The sequence below is a fragment of the Macrotis lagotis genome, chromosome 2 (assembly GCF_037893015.1).
Source record: "Macrotis lagotis isolate mMagLag1 chromosome 2, bilby.v1.9.chrom.fasta, whole genome shotgun sequence".
Classification (NCBI taxonomy): domain Eukaryota; kingdom Metazoa; phylum Chordata; class Mammalia; order Peramelemorphia; family Peramelidae; genus Macrotis; species Macrotis lagotis.
Genome location: NC_133659.1, coordinates 10,164,908 through 10,185,852, shown reverse-complemented (window position 1 = coordinate 10,185,852; position 20,945 = coordinate 10,164,908). Strand labels below are relative to the sequence as shown.

The window sequence follows — 20,945 nt, the reverse complement described above, 5'->3', positions numbered from 1 at the left end:
ATTGGTAAGGCATAAAGATTGTGTGTTTGGAAGGAGTCATACCTGGTATATCCTTCTGGACCTACCTCCTAGCAGGTGTGTCTGATATCCAGCCCCATCTTAATTTGTGGGCCACTCTCTTCCTTATTGAAGTAATAAAGTAACTTTTCAGATAGTCCAAATACTGGATGAGTATTGAAGTAGTAACTTTTCAGAACCTGCCTTTTGATAGAAGAATTTTATAAGGACCCAGTTACAAGACTCCATTGAGGGTCTTCCTATCTTAGGAAGCCTTTGAAGCTCACCTGGCAGGAGAAGATCCCAGAAACTGAGGTTCTTTCTCTAGTCAAACTGCGGAATATTCCAACATTATTACACAGAGTGCAACTATGATGGGATGCACATATTGTGAGAATGCCAAAATGATTTTATGGAGAACTCCCACAGGGAAATCACTCACAAGAGGGTCAGCGGAAGTGATAATGAGACACCCTGAAGGTCTCATGGAAGAACTTTAGAACTGACTATACAGTATGGGAGACCCTGCCACAGGACCATCCAGAATAGGGTGCCCTCCTCAGTGAGGGGGCTGCACTCTATGAGGAAGGCAGAATTGAAATAGCTCAAAGGAAACATGCCATTCGTAAGTTGAGAGTGCCTACCCCAGGTGTTCACATGGACTACTGGTACCCAACCTGGGGTGGAGAATTCCAAGATCATATTGGTCTGATCAGCCACAATCAAATCCACTGTAATTTGTCTCACAGTGATGTCACTTTGGTTTTCTTTGATAATAAAGAACAAGAACCAACCACTAAACCTCTGTCATTAGTGAACTTAGAGAAATATTAAGTAATGTGTATGTTAACCTCATTCTGTTTTGTTCTTTCTTGAGGCCAACCCCTGAAAGTTAAACTTTGTCCCCTATTAGAAAAAATTCTGATGTTTAACACATTTAATTTATTAGTATTTTTGAAGCCCAAACTAATGGAACTCCTCAGTATTTCCTTAGCTGTCCACATTTTTTTTCTACTCCCTTAGCCTCTTGAGAGTCTTCTCTGAGGGCAGGGACTGTTTCCACTTTGATCTTCTCCAGTACTAGGAGAGTGACTGGCACAGACTTACTAACATGCCATCTCCTCCATTAGTCTGTGAGCTCCTTAAGGGCAGAGACCCTGATTCTGTCTTTCCTCATATCTCCAGATCTTACAGAGAACATTGTATTGTATATGGCAAGGACTCGCTAAGAACTTGGCAACTGCCTGAAATGACTACTCACCAAGTGCATAGCATGTTAGGTTGATTGACTTTCATTTGGTAACACTTAGGAAACCTCAGTGGAAGAGTTGAAGTCACCAAGTCAACAATATCCTTCATCACTTCCTCCAAGCCAAGGACTAGTCTAAGCATGGTGAATGTAAATTAAAGCAAAACCAAAGACACTCCCTATGTGCAGGGTGTTTGCATTCTCAAAAGAGAAAAGAATCGGAAAAGTCAACTAAAAAGGAGAGGGTGGCTATGATGGAGAAAGATGGGAGAATCAATTGTAGAGTCAAAAGAGGAAGAAGACAGTATTCCTTTTTGGGCATTTTGCTTAAAGGGGGAAGTGCTGGGAGGAATCCCAGAAGGCAGGTTCTGAAAAGTTACTTCTTCAATACTCATCCAGTATTCGAACTATCTGAAAAGTTACTTCATTACTTCAATAAGGAAGGGAGTGGCCCATAAATTAAGATGGGGCTGGATATCAGACACCCCTGCTAGGAGGTAGGTCCAGAAGGATCTACCAGGTATGATGACTGCTTCCAAACCCACAATCAATAGATCATATTTACTCCATATAGGAGTACAGGATAGGGAGGCTAGGAGTCCATGGTTCATTGTCTTTTGGTAGGGACATCCACTATAATGCAAACGGAGAGTATCGATATTCAATATTGTGATATTGAATAATGACGTATTCACTGAAGTTCTCTTCCAGGGTATTAGCATGACACTCTATTCAATGGTTCAATCAATAAACATTTACCAAGCCCTTTCTGCATCTGGGCTTTGTCCTAAGTGTGACAAATAGAAAAAAGGCAAAAGTAAGTCTTTGACCTCAAAGAACAGGGACCCAAAGTTCCCTAGTCAGAACAGAAAAGGGATAGTTCTTAATTTTACCAAATGGAAAGTTTCCATTGTTCTTAAAAACGACTGTCTGAGTGACTGAACCCATGATTCCTAATTACAGCCAAGGAATGTGACTATCATTCTTTTCACTTAAAAGCGCTGTGACTTAGGCTGATCTTCCCAGAGAAAAACAATATGCCAGTTGCCAAAGCAACTTGTCTAACCTACCCGCACTGTTTGGTTCTTTTTCCCCCCACATAAATAATAATTTATTTGATGTATTTTTTATATTACCTAATTGTTTCCCTGAGTTACTGTCCTTTGTTCCCCATGTTATTCCTTATAATATATAATTTTAATAGAAAAAAGAAGGAAAAATCAGCAAAATCTCTCAATATATCTCCCAAATCTGACAATACATATAATCTTCCACCTATGAACTTCTCATCCCCACCCCCCACCTCTGCAAAGGCACAGGAAGGAAACATGTCTTTTCACTTCTCTTTGAAGCCAAGCTTATTCCTTGACATTTTGCAACATTCATTTTTGATTTTTCCTAATGGTTCTTCTTTCCATTTACAGAAAATTGGCCAAGTGAGCACCACTTAAAACTGATTGGTGGAATCCAAACCTCCCAGAATGATATATGTATGTTAAAGCTAATAAAACCAGAGAAGTAGCCTTACTCCCTCCTCCCACCAACTCTAGGCTCTGTGCTTGCATGAAATAGAATTGTTTTGTGAGCTTCTGCCCCTCATTTCTCATAAGGTAATTCAGAAAATATTCATCTCAATAGATCATATTACTCCATATAAGAGTATAGGATAGGGAGGTTAGGAGTCCATGGTTCATTGTCTAAAACTCCCATCTTCATAAAGATGGCAAAAATCGGAAATAGTCAATGCTGAAGTGGTTGCACAGAGATAGGAATACTAATTATAATATAATATAATATAATATAATATAATATAATATAATATAATATAATATAATATAATATAATATAATATAATATAATATAATATAATATAATATAATATAATTATATCTGACCTGGACTCATCTTCCTGAGATCAAATTTGGTCTCAAATACTTATTAGTGGGATGATCCCGGGCAAGTCACTTAATCCTATTTGCCTCACTTATGAAGTGAAATGGAGAAGGAAATGGCAAACTACTCCAGTATCTTGGCCAAGAAAACCCCAAAAGGTGTCACAAAGAGTTGAACACAACTGAAATGACAACAAAGCAATACTAAATATTGTTGCTGGAGATAAGAAACTCAATGAACATGGAAAACCATTAGATATTATCTTTCTTTTAAAGATTTTATTTATTTTGTGTTTTACAATTTTCCCCCCATCTTACTTCCCTCCCCCCCACCCCCCCCCACAGAAGGCAATTTGTCAGCCTTTACTTTGTTTCCATGTTGTACATTGATCCAAATTGAGTGTGATGAGAGAGAAATCATATCCTTAAGGAAGAAACATAAAGTATAAGAGATAGCAGGATCAGATAATAAGATATCATTTTTTTTCTAAATTTAAGGTAATAGTCCTTGGTCTTTGTTCAGTTGTTTCTCAGGATACAGATGGTATTCTCCATCACAGACAGCCCCAAATTGTCCCTGATTGTTGCACTGATGGGATGGGGGAGTCCATCAGGGTTGATCGTTGCCCCCATGTTGCTGTTAGGGTATATGGTATTTTTCTGGTTCTGCTCATATTTAGGTATTATCTAAAAAAAGCGATTGCCTATTTTCTTTGACAGAGACATCCTTAAACTAGGTGTATATGCCCTAAGGAGATTAAGGACAGACAGAATATTTTCTTATATACTGAGACATGATGCAGAGTGTTTTGTACTAGCAAAAAATCTAGAGAATAAATGTTCAGTTTCAGAGGAGTGGTTAAATAAATGGTGGGTCATACTCTAATGGAATATATATATATATATATATACATATATATATATCATAAGAAATGACACATGTGAAGAATTCTGAGAAACCTTGGAAACCTTTTATGGTCTGATAGCCTGAAGCAAGCAGAACAAGAAAAAAAATGACTAAAACAATATAACATGAAAGAACAACAAAACTAACTGTATTTAATTATATATTATATATTTATAATGACCAGATCTGCCCCTAGAGAAGAGGTGAGACATTTTCCTCTCCTTATTTCAGAAGGATATAGGTATGGGATGTTCCATGCAATGTTGCATATGCATATTCTGGGTCAGCTAAGTTTGAAGTCTGTTTTTGCTTTCTTTTTTTTTTCAAGAGAAGTTTCACTTTAAAGGGGAAAATTAACATTTGGAAAATGTCATATAAAAACAGAAGATCAATACAAGGGAAATATAAAGAAAATAAATAATACAAAGAAAAAAAGAAAATGGAATGAGTAGTCTCAGATAATAATGGGTTTTTTCCTACCTCTCTGCCAAGACTTGTTTCTTCCAAGTCACAATTAAAATTCTACCTTCTCTAGGAAACCTTACCATTTCTCCTAATTCTACCACCTTCTCTATTGATTTTTTCCAGCTGATCCTGCAGATAAATATGACTGCTCACCTGTTGTCTCCTCCATTAGACTGTGAATTCCTAGAGAGCCAGGACTGGCTTTTGCCTTTCTTTTACCACAGTACCTGACAGTGGGCACTTAATCCATGCTTAGTGATTGACAGACATCACTGGAGATCTCCAATCTCACACCAATGGCCATCATTTCCCAAAGTGAACAGGAAGTGATTATTAACTCCTCAATTAATCCTTCTTCACTCCCAACCTTACAAAGGCAAAGAGAGGGGAGAGCAAAATCAGATCCAACTCAAGCCATGGAATTGAGGCATCAGGTCTGAAGTCTTGTTGCCTGATTAGCTCTGGCTGACAGGTTAGAGACTGCTGACTTCATAGGTCTGGCTAAATCCCACTCTTGCAGTCCTCATCATGGTTCAGATGGAATACTGTGGTTCAGGACACCAAAGACAGGTTCGGCTCAGTTACTTTTCCCATTGTTGCCCACATTCCTAGAGGATAACTGAGCAACAGCTGCATTTTCTTTCCCCCTTTTTGTGCCTTTTTTTAGAACCACTGAATGTTAGAACTGGAAAGGACCTGAGGGGTCAACTAATCTCATTTTTACAAGTGAGGAAATGATAGAGGTGATGCAGTGGGGTAGAAATTATATTCGAGTTAGAATAAGAAATGGACCATTTGCTTTTCTTGAAACATCTTGGACAAGTCAATAACTTTTCTGGGCCTCTTTTTCCTCATCTATAAAATGAGGGGATCAAATTAGGGGAAGACCAAAGTTCTTTCCAGTTCTAGTCTCTTATTCTATGAATCAAGTCAATAGGCATTGTGTTAGGTGAAAGTTATTGGCTTGCTCATAGTTCCATGACTCTTGGTCAGATTTGAAACTATGGTCCAGTCTTTGGTTTCCTTTCCTATATTCTTTATCTGTCATTTTTTCACCTTTTTCTGTCTATATGACTAAAAATCTGCACATGAGGTTTTAAAGCCTTAATGTTGCAATGAGTTAAACATTAAGCTGACTTAAAACTATGGTTGGTAACATTTTTCTGAATTAATGGTACTAAGGTTTTGTTGATTCAAACCTCCTTTTCTGGAAAAGTCTTTTTATATATTACTATGTGAAAGGTGATCTCTGACTTATTAAAACAGAAGTGTTTATGCTCAAGCTGTATGTGGTTGATAAAATTACCCATTCATCATTTCCTAAGACTCAGACTTCTACCTGCTAACAAAATGAAAAAAAAAACAAAACAAAAGATCCTTGAAGCCCCATCTATTTCTTGATGTAAATTGTCTTTTGATCAAAAATAGTATTGATTATTATAGGGCTCTCCTAATTTAAATGAACGATTGCTCAAATAAGAGTCACAGCCCATTATTTTTGCTTGCCATGAGAAATCCTTGAGTTTCTGACTTGTATGCATCCCCATTCAGAAGCTATCCTGGTTTAGCAATGCCTTAGACCCTCCATTAATTATTCTGGAATTTCTTCATTCATATGCAGAATAGAATTTGCATTCTATCCCTGCAGAAATACATTCTATTGAAGATTCTGGAAAGTGACAAGCTATAATTGTAGCCAAGGATTCTGTCAGGACTAAGCAAAGACAAGCTCTTTGGGCGAAAAGGGGAATAAAATTCAATCTTAATATTTTAATTAATTTCTTAATAAGAAGAAAAATATAGAAATCCTCTATGTTCAGGCAAAGCACTTGATACTAAAGAATTGTCTCTCCCTCACTTTTGTAGAGGAAAAAATGAGAGATTTTCCTGTGTAGTGAGAATAAATTTAGGGGGTGGAGCCAAGATGTCAGAATAAAGGTGGGGACTGGCCCAAACTCTCTCCCAAAGCACTCCAAATACCTTTAAAAATGATTCTTAACTAATTCTAGTCTGGCAGAACCTACCAAAAAAGATGGAGTGAAACAGTTCTCTAACCCAAGTCAACTTGGGAGATTGGTGGGAAGGGTCTGGTGCACCAGGTGAGAGAGGAGGGCAGGGCAGAGCAATCCGGGACTAGACATCATTGACCGAGTCAACAGCATAAGGGCAGGAATGGTTTCCTGATCTTTGAACCCAGAGATTGCCATGGACAAGTTGCAAGCTCAGCAGAAAAAGTCTGTCTCTCCAGAGCATGGTCCAGTGGGGGCCTCACCAGTGCAGATCTGGCTCCGTTGGACCAGGAGGTCCACGGGGGACTACAGAATCAGGGGTAGGAGCAGCTTCTGGAGCTCTCGACCCATAGACGGTAAGGGGGGGGGTGGGTGGGTGGAAGAAGAGTACAGGGGTCTCTTTGCTATTACTGTGGCAGGAATCGGGTTCTTTGCCCAGACTCAGATCTGGGTCATAGTCCCAGGGAGAGGGGGGCAGCAACACACCAGAGCTTGCTGCTGCAGGGGAATGGGGACCCTTCTCATAATTCCAGAGCAGAAAGGAGTGTTTTGGTCATCCACAGACCACAGGAGAGGGAAAAACCTCTCCTTAGAGCATAAAACCTAGGAAGAATTGAAAACTTGAAGGTCCCTAGAAGTATCATTAAAAACATGCAAAAAAACAAAAGTTGACTGATACAGCTATGCTGTGTTCCTGCCATCTAGTGCCCACTTACAAGAGCAGTCTAGCTTTTGGGGGTGATATTGTGCCCACCCTGGACGCAGTTCACATTGAAATGTCATGCATGTATTGAATAATAATAATGATAATGGATACATTTAGTACCAACTGAATACAAAGCAGAGTGCTGGGCAAAGACAGAGTCCTTGATCTCATTTGACCTACAGCCTCAGAACTGGAGTTGAAAAGCATCTCAAAGGCTGCTTCGGGCAATCATCCCCCCCCCCATTAGCAAGCATTTTATTTTTTTAAAATTATTCAGAACTTATTTTCTTTTCCTCTTACCACCTTTCCATTGGAAAAAGGGACAAACCAAGCCCCTTCAACAAACATATATAGTGAAGTTAAATACCCACATTGGCACAACCCCAAATGTATATCTCATTCTGCAAGATGGATTTGTCCCTTCTCTGTGGGTTAGACCTGTAAGCACATGGGCAGTGCTCCATAGGCAGTCAGTTGTTTGGAATAATCAGGGTACAGTGGAGAAGGCCGAAGACCAGTTGACCTACCCAAGGTTATCCAGGGAATAAGATAAAGAGGATTTGAACCTGGGATTCCACAGTAACTCCACTTCATTCCATCTCTCAAGGGGAGTAAGGCAATGCTCATTCAATCGTCAGTCTAGCTGCATAGGAAAGACAGAAGAAAATTTCCCTATATGAAGTATTTTAAAAGTTAAATTTTATTTTTAAAAATCAGAACTTATTAGTAACAAAACAAACATTTACATATATATGAAGTAGATGAGAAAAAGAGAATTAAATTGACAACTTGCACTTCATTATATACAGCACTGGTTCTCTAACTTTGTGGTCTCAGGACCCCTTTATTACCTGAAAAAATATTGAGGATCCCAAAGAGTTTTTATTTAGATGGGATAGAACTAATGATACTTATGATATTAGAGATATTGCTTTATTCAATATTAACACTCCAAATCTGTGATTTTCTTTAAAATGGTTCGTAGATGTTATATTTGCATATAAATAATGGATGTGTAGATCTTTAAGAAGGATTAGCCCCAGATGTGTGAATGCTGCACAGACCTTTTCTAGGCAACGCATCCACTTTAGAGTCCATCTGCCATCCAAATCTCACCCAAATTTAATTTTTTTAATGTAAGGAAAAAATTCCCACATTTGTGTTAATGTAAGGGAAACATTTCCACCTAGTAGAGATGCCAGCATGAGATGGACTGACTGAGAGGGTAGTAGGTCCCTCCCCCCCTGAGACATGCAAGTCAAAGCTACAATCCTACACCTTGCCCAGTTATGCATTGTAGAGAGGATTCCTTCTCTTTCTGCGTTGCAAGTCCCACCCACCCCCAAATGCTGCTGGGATGCCTGGTTCCTGTCACTTTTTCTGAACTCCGGTCTGATATTACAAATCACCTAGTGAAACTCTGGTCCCTAGATGTCTCTTAGGTATCTCAAAATCAGTGCAACCAGAAGAGGACCTACGTTCTCTTCCTCCAAACTTCCCTGTTTCTTTTGAGGACATTTCCATTCTTTCTCTCACTCAGGTCTTGAACCTTTTGAGTCATCCTTGACTCTCACCCTCACTCTCTCTACATTCAATTTCCAAGTCTTGTCCAAGTTTAATCCCTCAAATATATCTCACAGCTATCCATATTCTCTGGTCAGAAAACCAGATGTGTACCAGTAAGAAGTTAACCATTACCTCTTGAAAGGAAACAGACACACACACACACACACACACATTTCAAAGATTAAGCTTCATGATTAACATTACTCTTCACCACTTTCTTAAGTCTAGACAATCAACATAACAAGCTTTGATTTGGAGTGTTTGCTGATTGCTGAAGTATAGCTGCTTCATCCAAGATTTGACAATCCACTCTTCCAACAGATAGGAGCTGTCTTCAGCTCCCACCCCATCCTAATTCACTCCCCTATCACACTATTGTCAAAGCTTTCTAATGGATTTCCATTTTTATTTAATTTTTACTTCTCTCAATGACATGTTATCAAAAGTTTTAAACATTTGTTTTGTTAAAGAAATTTTGAGTTTGAAATTATCTCCCTTCTCTCCTTTCTCTTTGAAAAAAATCAATTTGAGGGGCAGCTAGGTGGCATCGTGGATAGAGCACTGACCCTGGAGTCAGGAGTACCTGAGTTCAAATGCGGCCTCAGACACTTAATAATTGCCTAGCTGTGTGGCCTTGGGTAAGCCACTTAACCCCATTGCCTAGCAAAAACTAGAAAAAAAAGCAATTTGACATAGATTATCTAATTGATGTTCTAACCTCTCTCCTCTATAAGCCATTATCCTCACAACCAATGTTCTTAAAACAACTCTGACTATATTATCCTTCTACTCAAAACATTCCAATGGTTCCTTATTGCCCACAGTATATAATATGAAACAACCATGCAGAACCTTCCAAAATGCGACTCTCACTAACATTTACATCTTGGTTTTATATTATTCACTTCCATGCATTCTCCTTTCTAGTTGAACAAACTTGCTCATTCCTCTCTGCGTCCTGATCCATACACAGGTGTTTTTTATATCTTGGATGCTCACCCTCTGCACTTTTACTTCTCCCTCTGTCCTTTTACCTTTATACTTTACCTCTGCACTTTAACTTTAAAAATATAGGGTTAAAATAAAATGACAGAATATAAGTTAGAGAATGAAGTTTCATTCTCTAGGATGTATTATGAAACCTATAGATGGAGGCCATTATGGTATTGACCACACAGAGGGAGAGAGGGAATATCTTAAAACAAAGGATGGGAGAAATCATCAACCTCCTTGGACTCCTGAAGACTATCATTTATTTTTAATTTTGACCATTTTGTTTATTTTTTTCTGACTACATGCATCAGTAGTGTTTATCAATCATTCATTTTTTGCAGTTTTGAGTTTTACAATGTTTTCCCTCCCTCCCTCCCTTCCCTTCCCCCTCCCCTGACAGAAAGCAATCTGATATGAGCTCTTTACTTATAACCATACTGAACATAGATTGTTATTGAATATGATATAAGAGGAGAATCAGATCCAAATGGAAGAGAGCATTAGAGTGAAGAAAAGGACATAATATAACAACTTTTCAAAATTAAAGATAATAAGCCCTTTAAACTTCACAATTCCTTCTCTGGATATGGATGGTGTTTTCTATCACAAGCCTTTTAAAATTGAAAGATTGCCATTCTTATGTAATACTCTCTGACAATTGTTATCTCTTTCTGGACTTAAAGCATCATGAGGGCAGGACAAGTTTCCAGCTTCCTGATATTTTTCTCTCAGAGTTTATAATTAACAGGGGGAGAGGCCCACTGATCTTGACATTGTACCAAATGGCAAAGGTGACTGAGATATGAAAACTGAATACTGCCTAAAAATAAATTAGCTTTTTTTTTTTAAAAAAATCAGTCTAATAGTTTGAAATAGTCATTGCATTTTCTCACTCCATAAAGCTCGAGAATATGTTAACCTAATCTATAGCTCTGGTGTCCCCAGTACTTTCTCTTGGGATCATTTTGTATTTCTTCATCTGTATATCTATTGAATTTCCTAGAACCTAGGAGGGACTAAATGTGCTTTCTGCCTCAGCTGTGAGACCCTAGGCAAATCTCTTAACCTCTAAGTCTCAGTTTCATCATTTGAATAATGACCTTGGCTGAACTCAATATCCTCTAAGGTCCCATCTTAGCTCTGAATTTCTAAACCCAAGATTCTGGAGGGAAAAGTCTGTCTTTTGCTTTTGTCTTTGTATCTCTAACATGAAGCACAGGGCCTGCCACTTAGAATCCACTTAAGAAATGACTATCAAGTTGAATTGAGTCCCTTCCCCCAAGTCACAGTTTTTTTATTCCAATCCATCTGTGCTTAATGTCCCAAGAAAACTGTAGTGGTTGAAATAAAGGATCACTTGGGATAACAATTATTTCTCATTACTGAAAAAGCAAAAAAAAAAAAAAACCCAAAATAAAACAAAAACCCAGAACAAAATGCACCCAGGCAACAAGCATCATTCTGTCTAATCCTTCTCTCATCAGTCATTTATATTTGGAGGTTCATTAGTACAAAGATTAGCCAGGCATCTTTTGTAATAAATAACAAAGCCCTTTTCTGAGGAATGGATTACAGTTTTAAGTAGTGTATTAGAAAACTGGGGCTTTGTTTAAATTGGGCAGTGATAATGAATGTGTAGCATCAGGAGACAAATAACCGTCTCTTCTGGCTCCTCCAGTCCTTTGATTTCTCTGGCTCTTCCCCCATCCTCTGGGTACCAGTCATTAAAGGAATAGTGATGACTGTGGGGAAAGGGTCAAGTTCTCTGGTTCTCATTTCTTTTATGGATTGTGGCACCCTCTGGCGGACGGCCTTGAACAGTTTCGTTTCTTATTTTAGTGAGGCTCTTCTCAGAGTAGGATGGAGGTAGATCACCCAGACTAAGATGTCAGAGGTCACCCAGTTCAGTGCCTTCATTTTACAGGCCAGGGAAGTGAGCCCCAGAGAAGTCGGCGATATATAGCTGAAACTGCCCTTGAAGCTGGTGAAAGAAGTGGTCCTTAACCTGGGGTCTGCACTTGTCTTGCAAACTATCTCAAGAACTGTCTTCCCCATAATCGGTTTTCTTTGCTTGCATTCTATACTATGATTTGAAAAGATTATATTTAAAAGAGATCTCTGGGGTTTGTAGGCATGTGATAAGGGTCCATAAAATGAACATTTGGAGAATTTCTGGAAACATTGAAAATAAGCCCATTTTCCTTTTTTTTTTTATTTAGGGTGGGCTAATAGAAAGGATAGGGCAGAAAAAAGATAAAAAAGAAAGAAAAGAAATTCATCAAAGCATTTAAAAACACGCAGAAGAGAACAGAAGAAAGGTTTGAAAAAATCACAAAAAATTAGTATTGTATTTGTATTTATCATATTCAATATCTATTTATATAGATTACAAATAATTGAGATCCAATTTGATTTAAAACAGTCCTCTTTCTTTTTCATGCTCCATAGATGAAAATGACCATTTTACTTGCTGTTGGTTAAGTCTAGGATGATAAATAAATTAATTAATTAAAAAAGAAAAATAAGCCCATGTGTTTATTTCAAAAAGCAGAGATTTTGCATTATGATCACAGGAAAAGGATAATAGAAAGTGTCTTGTTTTGGAATTAGAAGATCAAGGCTCCATTCCTTCTTTGGTTGCTGGCTTTTGTGAGTCTTTGGACAAGTCATTTCACCTGTTGTCTGTATTTCATTTCCTCATCCATAAAATGAGAGATTTTGATTATATGACCTTCAACATTCCTTTCAACTCTGAACTCTACAGTCATGTATCAAACTAGATAATACATGTAAAGTATTTTGCAAATTATATTGTTTACAGTTATTTTAAATGGAATTTCTCTTTCCATCTCTTGCTGCTGCATTTTGTTGGTAATATATAGAAATGCTGATGATTTATGTAGGTTTATTTTATATTCTAAAAATTTGCTAAAATTGCTTATTATTTCAAGAAATTAGTTGTTTCTCTAGGATTCTTTAAGTCTGCATCATACCATCTCTAAAGAACGAGAGTTCCTCATTGCCTATTCTAATGCCCTCAATTTCTTTCTCTTCTCTTATTGCTAAAGTGAACATTTCTAACACAATATTGAATAATAGTGGTGATAATGGATATAGTTGCTTCACCTCTGATCTTATTGGAAATGCTCCTAGTCTATCTCCATAATATATAATGATTGCTGATGGTTTGAGATAGAAAATTGCTTAGCGTTTTAAGGATAGCTCCATTTGTTCCGATGCCTCCTAGTGTTTTTATTAGGAATGAGTACTGTATTTTGTCAAAGCTTTTTCAGCATCTATTGAGATAATCATATGATTTATATTAGGTTTGTTGTTGATCTGGCCAGTTATGCTGATGGGTTTCCTACTATTGAGCCAAGCCTGCATTCCTCTCATAAATCCTACTGATTACAATGTTCTATCAAAGTGGAAAGTTGTTATCTCTTTGCTAATATTTTGTTTAAAATTTTTGCATCAATATTTATTAGGGAAATGGGTCTATGATTTTCTTTTTCTCTTTTGACTGTTCCTCATTTAGGTATTAGTTATGTGTTGTAGAAGGAACTTGGCACACTTCAATTTGGCTTTGCTCATTGAGTACAATACCCTCTCTGATAAAGACACACCATGCTAGGTGGTCCTCTGGTAGTGTCTCCCATGCCAAGCAATCGATTCCAAAATTCTTCAGATAATTATGTAAATACATATAAAGATACACATATAAATACATAGACATGTGTGAATGAATATATATATTTATTTACAATTGTATTCTTTCTGTATCACTCTCCTCTAGCAATATCATCCAAATTCAATCTTAAACCCAACATCAATTATATTCTATTCTGTAATTATTTATTAAATGCTTACTGTATTCAGAGCCCTTTCACAAAGTGGAAGAAATCAGGTTGTAGGGTGTGTTTTGTTTGACTACACTTATTTATTTATTTATCCTAAGAAAAACTTTATTTATTTATTTTTAGGTTTTTTTTTTGCAAGGCAAACAGGGTTAAGTGGCTTGCCCAAGGCCACACAACTAGGTAATTATTAAGTGTCTGAGACTGGATTTGAACCCAGGTACTCCTGACTCCAAGGCCAGTGCTTTATCCACTACACCACCTAGCTGCCCCAAATTTTATTTATTTTGAGTTTTACAATTTTTCCCCATTCTTGCTTCCCTCCCTCCACCCTCTACAGAAGACAGTTTGTTAGTCTTTACATTGGTTCCATGGTATGCACTGATCTCAGCTGAATGTGATGAGAGGGAAATAATATCATTAAGGAAGAAACATAAAGTATAAGAAATAGCAAGATCAGGCAATAAGATAGCAGTTTTTTCCCTAAATTGAAGGTAATAGTCCTTGGTCTTTGTGCAAACTTCACAGTTCTTTCTCTAGATACAGATGGTGTTCTCCATTTCAGAGAGCCCCAAATTTTCCCTGATTGTTGCACTGATGGAATGAGCGAGTCCATCAAGGCGGATCATCGGCCCCATGTTGCTGTTAGGGTGTACAGTGTTCTTCTGGTTCTGCTCATCTCACTCAGCATCAGTTCATGCAAATCCCTTCAGGCTTCCCTGAATTCCCACCCTTCCTGGTTTCTAATAGAACAATAGTGTTCCATGACATACATATACCACAGTTTGCTAAGCCATTCCCCAACTGATGGACATTCACTCAATTTCCAATTCTTTGCCACCACATATAGGGCTATTCTAATTCCTATTCTAATTCCCTCAATTTCTTTCTCTTCTTTTATTGCTAAAGTGAACATTTCTAACGCAATATTGAATAATAGTGGTGATAATGGGTATAGTTGCTTCACCTCTGATCTTATTGGAAATGCTCCTAGTCTATCTCAATGAATATTTTTGTACAAGTGATGTTTTTACCCTTTTTCATCATCTCTTCAGAGTATAGACCCAGAAGTGGTATTGCTAGATGAAAAGGTATGCATTTTTTATTGCCTTTTGGGCATAATTCCAGATTGTTCTCCAGAAAGGTTGGATGAGTTCACAGCTCCACCAACAATGTATTAGTGTCCCAGATTTCCCACAACCCTTCCAACATGGATCATTGTCTTTTCTGGTCATATTGGCCAGTCTGAGAGGTGTGAGGTGGTACCTCACAGAGGTACTTTAATTTGCATTTCTCTAATCAGTAATGAGTTAGAGCAATTTTTCATCTGACTAATGGATTGCTTTGATTTCCTCAGCTGTAAATTGTCTTTATATATCCTTTGATCATTTGTCAACTGGGGAATGGCTTGGTTTTTTTTTTTCAAAAAATTTGACTCATACACTTGTTTATTACAAGGAGTTTGTTTTTCTTCTTTTTTGTGGTGAGTGGGGAGAAAGGGGGGAAGGGAAGGAAGGAAAGAGAGAAAAGGAGAGAGATAGAGAGGGAAAAAGAGGGAGAGATAGATCAAATGCTTATCAGTTGAAAAAACAATTTTAAAAAGAAATCATAATGGCACTAGTATCAGAAAGGTGTGGGTTCAAATTTTAGTTTTGACATTTAGTTATGACATTGAATAGATCATTTTGTTTTTTAGGCCTCAGTTTCCTTATCTGGAAAATGAGAATGGAATTTGGTGGTTTTTAAGGTTCCATCCAGTTCTCAATGATTCTACATACAATAGGTATGTTAAATGTATGTTTGTGACTTATGCCTATGGTATGTATGTTCACATGAGTTTGTCTAAATGTGGTTATGTAGAGGCTTCAACAGATATTTTGGAAATCTTGCCCAGTCTCTTCAGGGGTGATTTGGATTCTTGCTTAGAGTGGAAGAGAAGAGGTCAGGAACCTGGTCACTGTGGTGTCCTCAGAGATGGGGTACTAAACTAGAATGACATTTCTCTGCCATGCTGAACATTGTTAGCCTAGGGGAATGGTTTTCCCTACTTAGGTTCAAACCAGGTTTTAGTCAATATCTCTTAAAGATGAAAATATATCTCAAGCTTTTATTAGCATGTTTTATCCCTTTCTAGCAAATAAGTTACACAAAAGATCATCACCAATAATGGATGCTAATGAGGTCCACTGAACCAAGAAGATTGCAAACAGAATTTAGAGAAGATATATAACTTATAATAGACCAGATCATATGCAAAGTGAATGAACTTTCCTCCTGGAAACAAATTATCTTAGCTTCACCAGAGAGAGACAGAGTCACTGAACTCAATCAATAGAAATAGCCTAAATTCTCTAGGGAGGTTAACTGGAAGCCAGAACAGTTTTTTATGTTTGTTTTTATTCGAATGTTTGAAACTGGGCCTCCCTCTTTAGTCCAGGCTAGAAGGATATAAGTCACTACTGTTTAATAGGGAAATCTGCTCTATTTCTGATTTGAGTCAATTTGCCCCTTTTTAGATAGTCTGGTTTCCTCTTTGTCCCTGGAGATTCACTATTTGGTGCTATACTTAGTGTGGATAGCTGACTCTCTTCTCTACTGCAGCTTAGAACTTCCTATCTCAAATGATCTACCAGCCTATCTCTCACTAGTAGGCATTACAGACATGTGCCACCATGCTCAGAAAATCAAGGGCATGATGCAGTGTTGGCTTTTCTCTACATGTCTATCTTCTTTCCAAAATAATCTCTCTCTCTCTCTCTCTCTCTCTCTCTCTCTCTCTCTCTCTCTCTCTCTCTGTCTCTGTCTCTGTCTCTGTCTCTGTCTCTGTCTCCTTCCAAAGTGTTCCTATATAGAGATCACAGGTCTAGAGCATAACCCCCAAACAATGACAATAATAAAACAAAACTTAGAGCACCGAAGAGGTATGATTCTTGTGAGAATTTGCTTAGCCTAATGGGGTAGGAAGGACTTTATGGCCTAGTAGAGGGGGCAGCTTAGCCAGACCTGCAAGGGAGGTGGGAAGGATTTTAGTAGGAAGGAATAACAGAGTTGGGCAAATATGGGAGGAGGGTGAGCTCAGCAAAGGGTGAGTGTGTCCGTTTGACCAGATGGTTCAAAAGTAAGTAAAAACAAGCAGAGCGAGAGCAACTTGGACAGGTAGGTGGGAGGGGGGGGATTGTAGAGACTTGAATGCTCAGCTAAAGAGGCTAGGAAGAAATGGGAAACCATATGATGATTTTTGAGCAAGACTGTGCCATGATTACCCATAGTGGAGGCATCTTTCTTTCTTTCTTTGTTTACAAGATTTTATTTATTTTGAGTTTTACAATTTTTCCCCTAATCTTGCTTCCTTCCCCCCCCATCACCCACAGAATTTGCCAGTCTTTACATTGTTTCCATGTTGTACATTGATCCTTGAATGTGATGAGAGAGAAATCCTATCCTTCAGGAAGAAACATGAAGTATAAGAGATAGCAGGATCAGACAATAAGATAGCAGTTTTTTTCCTAAATTAAAGTGAATAGTCCTTGGTCTTTGTTCAAACTCCACAGTTCTTTCTCTGAATACAGATGGTATTCTCCACTGCAGACAGCCCCAAGTTGTCCCTGGTTGTTGCACTGAGGGAATGGGCAAATCTACCAGGGTTGATCATCGCCCCCATGTTGCTGTTAGGATGTACAGTGTTTTTCTGGTTCTACTTATCTCACTCAGCATCAGGGAGGCATCTTTCTTAAAGGAGGCTACGGTCAGTCAATCATAGCAGTACCCAGCAAATCCATCCCATTTTCCCTTTGTGTCCCTACAGCTCATTCCCAAGGGTTCCTCATTGGTCTTCATTGACACAGCTACCTATTATCCCATTCAAAACTTTGCTAAGCTTTCATATCCAAGATTTTCTCTGGATAATTTTGGTACTGATAAGTCTTTCAATTCCCTTCTGGATCTGTTGGGAATCATGGCATTTAGGGTTGAAGGAGGCCCTAAGGACACCCACTTCTCATATTTTACAGATGAGGCAACTGGAGGCCCAAAAGAGGGAAGTAACCTGTCCAAAGTCATACAGATAGTGGTCAAGTCAGGATTAAACCCAGTTCGGTGACACAATGCATCAAATTCTGAGCCTAGAGTCAAGAAGACCTAAGTTCAAATTCAATTTTAAATACCTATCAGCTGTATGACCTTGAAAAAAGTCACTTTACTTCTGTCTGCCTCAGTTTACTCAACTGCCAGGGTTGAGAGGACAGAATGGGATATCATTTGTAAAGTTTAGTTTAGTAATTCTAGAATAGTAGGTACCATATAAATGTTAGGTGTGAAGATGATTGATGATGTCTTTGGACTTTTGCATTCTTTGATCTTTTCCCTAGTCCATGGTGCCCATGATCACACAGGAAGTTATTAGCAGAGAAGAAGTGATCTCCATTTTCTGCAGGAAAGTCTATGCTCTTGGGTGAAGAGGGAGGTATAGAGTCACAGAAGCATTCATTTAGTGCTTCAAAGAAAATCCAAAGCCACCAAATTCAATTTCTTTGTTTACAGATGATGAAACTGAGGATCAGAGAGGTTATAGTTGACTTATCCAGGGCCATACAAACAATATCTGAAGAGAGGCTTGTGTCTCCCTGACTTCAAACCTGGCACCTTAGCTACTTAGCTACCTAGTAGCTATTAGAGATTATCTTGATTAGAAGTACGGGGGGGGGGGTCCATTAAGTTAGGTCTGAAGTTTACCAGAATAATGCCCTCTTTCCCTTGGAGATATTTGCAGAATGCTTAAGATCATAGATTGAAAACCAGAAGTGACCTCAAAGGACAATTCCCTCATTTTACAGATGAGAAAACTGAGTCCCAGATGGGAGAAATAATGTATACAAGACTACACAGATAGGGAACTTTGGCTTTCAATCCATCACTCTTTCTACTCTACCAGCTACTGAGGAGATAGGGGAATATCATTATTGTTAACTCCATCCTGCTAGAATGACCAGTGGTCATTTGAGGGTGGTTTGTGACCTATCAGTGAGACATCCTTTCTCCAAGAAAATATTGTTGGACAAAGTTTGAGGAATCATCCCACCTCCCCACTTTTATGATAACAATAGTTCACATTCACATTTCCTAAACAATTATATCATCTGATTCTCATAATAACCTCCAGAATTAGGAAGAAGCTATTATTATCCTCCTTTTATGCCTATGTATCTAATAAGTGTCAGAGAAAGGACTTGAACTCAGGTCTACAGAATTCATAGGAAACCTTTCCATTCTACCTATACTTCCTCTCATCAAATACTAATTCCCTGGGACTGTAGAGCTGGGTGCCCAAAGGGATCATACGCCCCCTGCTGACTGGAACCCCATTACAAATATCTTCCTAGGAATCCATTCCCTCAGGATCATTGCATTTCATTCTCCACTAATTGGGATTGCATTAATATTACATTGATTTTTTTTATGTAACCAGATGGGAAAGAAAGTAGGCAAGATTTTCTTTTTTCATCTATATTTGGCTTGGAAACTGTTTCTTTCAGTGCTAGAATGTGCTCTGATTAACCCAGGCCTTTTCTGATCTCCAGAACACTGCCGGGGGGGGGGGGGGTAACTTTTGAAGTTAAATTTACCTGATGGAATTCTCTGATGGAATAGATACAGTAATCATGGGAGACTTCCCTCAATCCTTCACAATGTCTTTTTAAGCATATTTATTATTTCCCATTTCTACTACCACTGAGGGCATGTGATTGTCCTGACCATTTCCTCCCTTGTAGCTCCATCTAAGTATGATCCTGAGTAGTAACACCTCAGTTCCAAAATCACTTCCATGCCACCTTCCTTACACCTCTCCATGTCAACCTTATCCCTTCCAAGTTCTAACCAAATTTGTTCTTTCCCTCCTTTATTTCACAACTACCAATTCACTATAATTCAATTCAATATTATTAAGTGATAGCTATATCTAAAGAGAAAAATTCAATCTTGGTATTGTAAGAAGAAAGCGAGCTTAGAGCCAGAAAGTCTTGGAGTCTGGAGAAGTCACTTCATCCTTCAATATTCCAGAAAATTGTTCTAAGACTATTAGTTGCAAAAGAAGTCCTGATCTATGCTGGTAAAGAGAATTTCCTCATTGAAAGTTAAATCATAGATTTCAGTCAAAAAAAAAAAAACACCAAACAAACAGTATAGTGGAATTAGAAAAATTAAAATTTTTGAAAAGTTCCTGCCCTCAGGGACTTAACATTCCCTAGGAAGAGAGCACAAATATAAAATAAATATAATCCAGGGCCATCTGAAGAAAGAGAGGCCAGTGACAGGGGGGTACAGTGGAGTAGAGGGTATTAGGAAGGTGATGACCCCAAAGATGAACCTTCCAGGAAGTCAAAGATTCTATGAGGCAAGGATGAAGAACCAATGCCTTCTATGCAGTGACAAGTGAGGGAGAATCTAGGCACCACAGATCATTCAGTTCTTGTTCATTTTTACATCATTATTGTCACAATAGAAAATATCTTCTGGTTCCTACTCACTTCATGTCTCTCTGGTTCACTCAGGTCTTCTCAGGTTTCTCTGAAACCATAATTTCTAATAGTACCATAGTTCTGCATCCAATTCATGTAATGTAATGTGGTCAACTCTTCCTTAATCGAGGGTCCTACTTGAGCATTATAATTTCATAGCATTAAATTTCTTTCCCATTACATTTATCATTGAGTTCTCTTAAATTCTTATTCTTTAAAACTACTAAAAGATCTATGAATATTATGTGTATGTCTTGGGCTTTTCCCACTTTCTTTGATCTGGTTGGAACAGAGTCTTGGTGGTGGTACTCTAGCCATGCCACTCTGTTAGACAAACCCTTCAGTTCAGTCAGTTTGTTGATTTATAAAAAAGTGGAGAGGTTGGGGAGAGCATCGGGGAAACCAATTATTTGGTCTTCTTAGAGTTTCTCATTAGTGAATCCACCTTTGAAGTTAAAAAAAGTGGAGGCAAGCTCAGACGGATACATAAATATAGTTTTATTAGTCTGAATCCTTGTAATAACTAAGGTCCTTCCTGCTGGGGCTGGGGGTGTTGGCCAAGCTTTAGACACTAATTTGACTGGTATCCTTCTGAGTCATGTGTTTGGGTTTCCAATTCTACCCTTCACTGAAAGTAAAGCATTCATTTAAAGCATCAGATTCCTCCAGAAACAACTTGAGGTAAACTTCAAAATTCAAACCACATTTTTTTAAAAAAGGGGTAACTTTATTTTCCTAGAGAAGCTGGAGGAATTATACTCTCCAAGATCCATAAACTGAAACCTCTAG

General features: G+C 38.1%; 1 protein-coding gene across 4 annotated transcripts in view; it reads left to right on the top strand.

Moving 5' to 3' along the window:
- The first annotated feature begins 6,770 nt into the window (after positions 1-6,770).
- The window catches only part of LOC141512347 (biotin-dependent 3-methylcrotonyl-coenzyme A carboxylase beta1 subunit-like), a 71,313-nt gene continuing 57,138 nt past the window's right edge, over positions 6,771-20,945 (top strand). Inside the window, exon 1 of one of the 4 annotated variants that reach the window (XM_074221209.1) lies at positions 6,771-6,875. Coding sequence is in view for 3 of the 4 variants with exons in the window: in XM_074221211.1 (XP_074077312.1) it covers positions 15,406-15,424 (19 nt within the window). In the remaining variant the exon portion in view is untranslated. Of the gene's footprint in view, positions 6,876-15,354; positions 15,425-20,945 lie in introns of those variants that run through there. The other 3 variants (XM_074221211.1, XM_074221210.1, XM_074221208.1) reach the window with 3 other exon arrangements.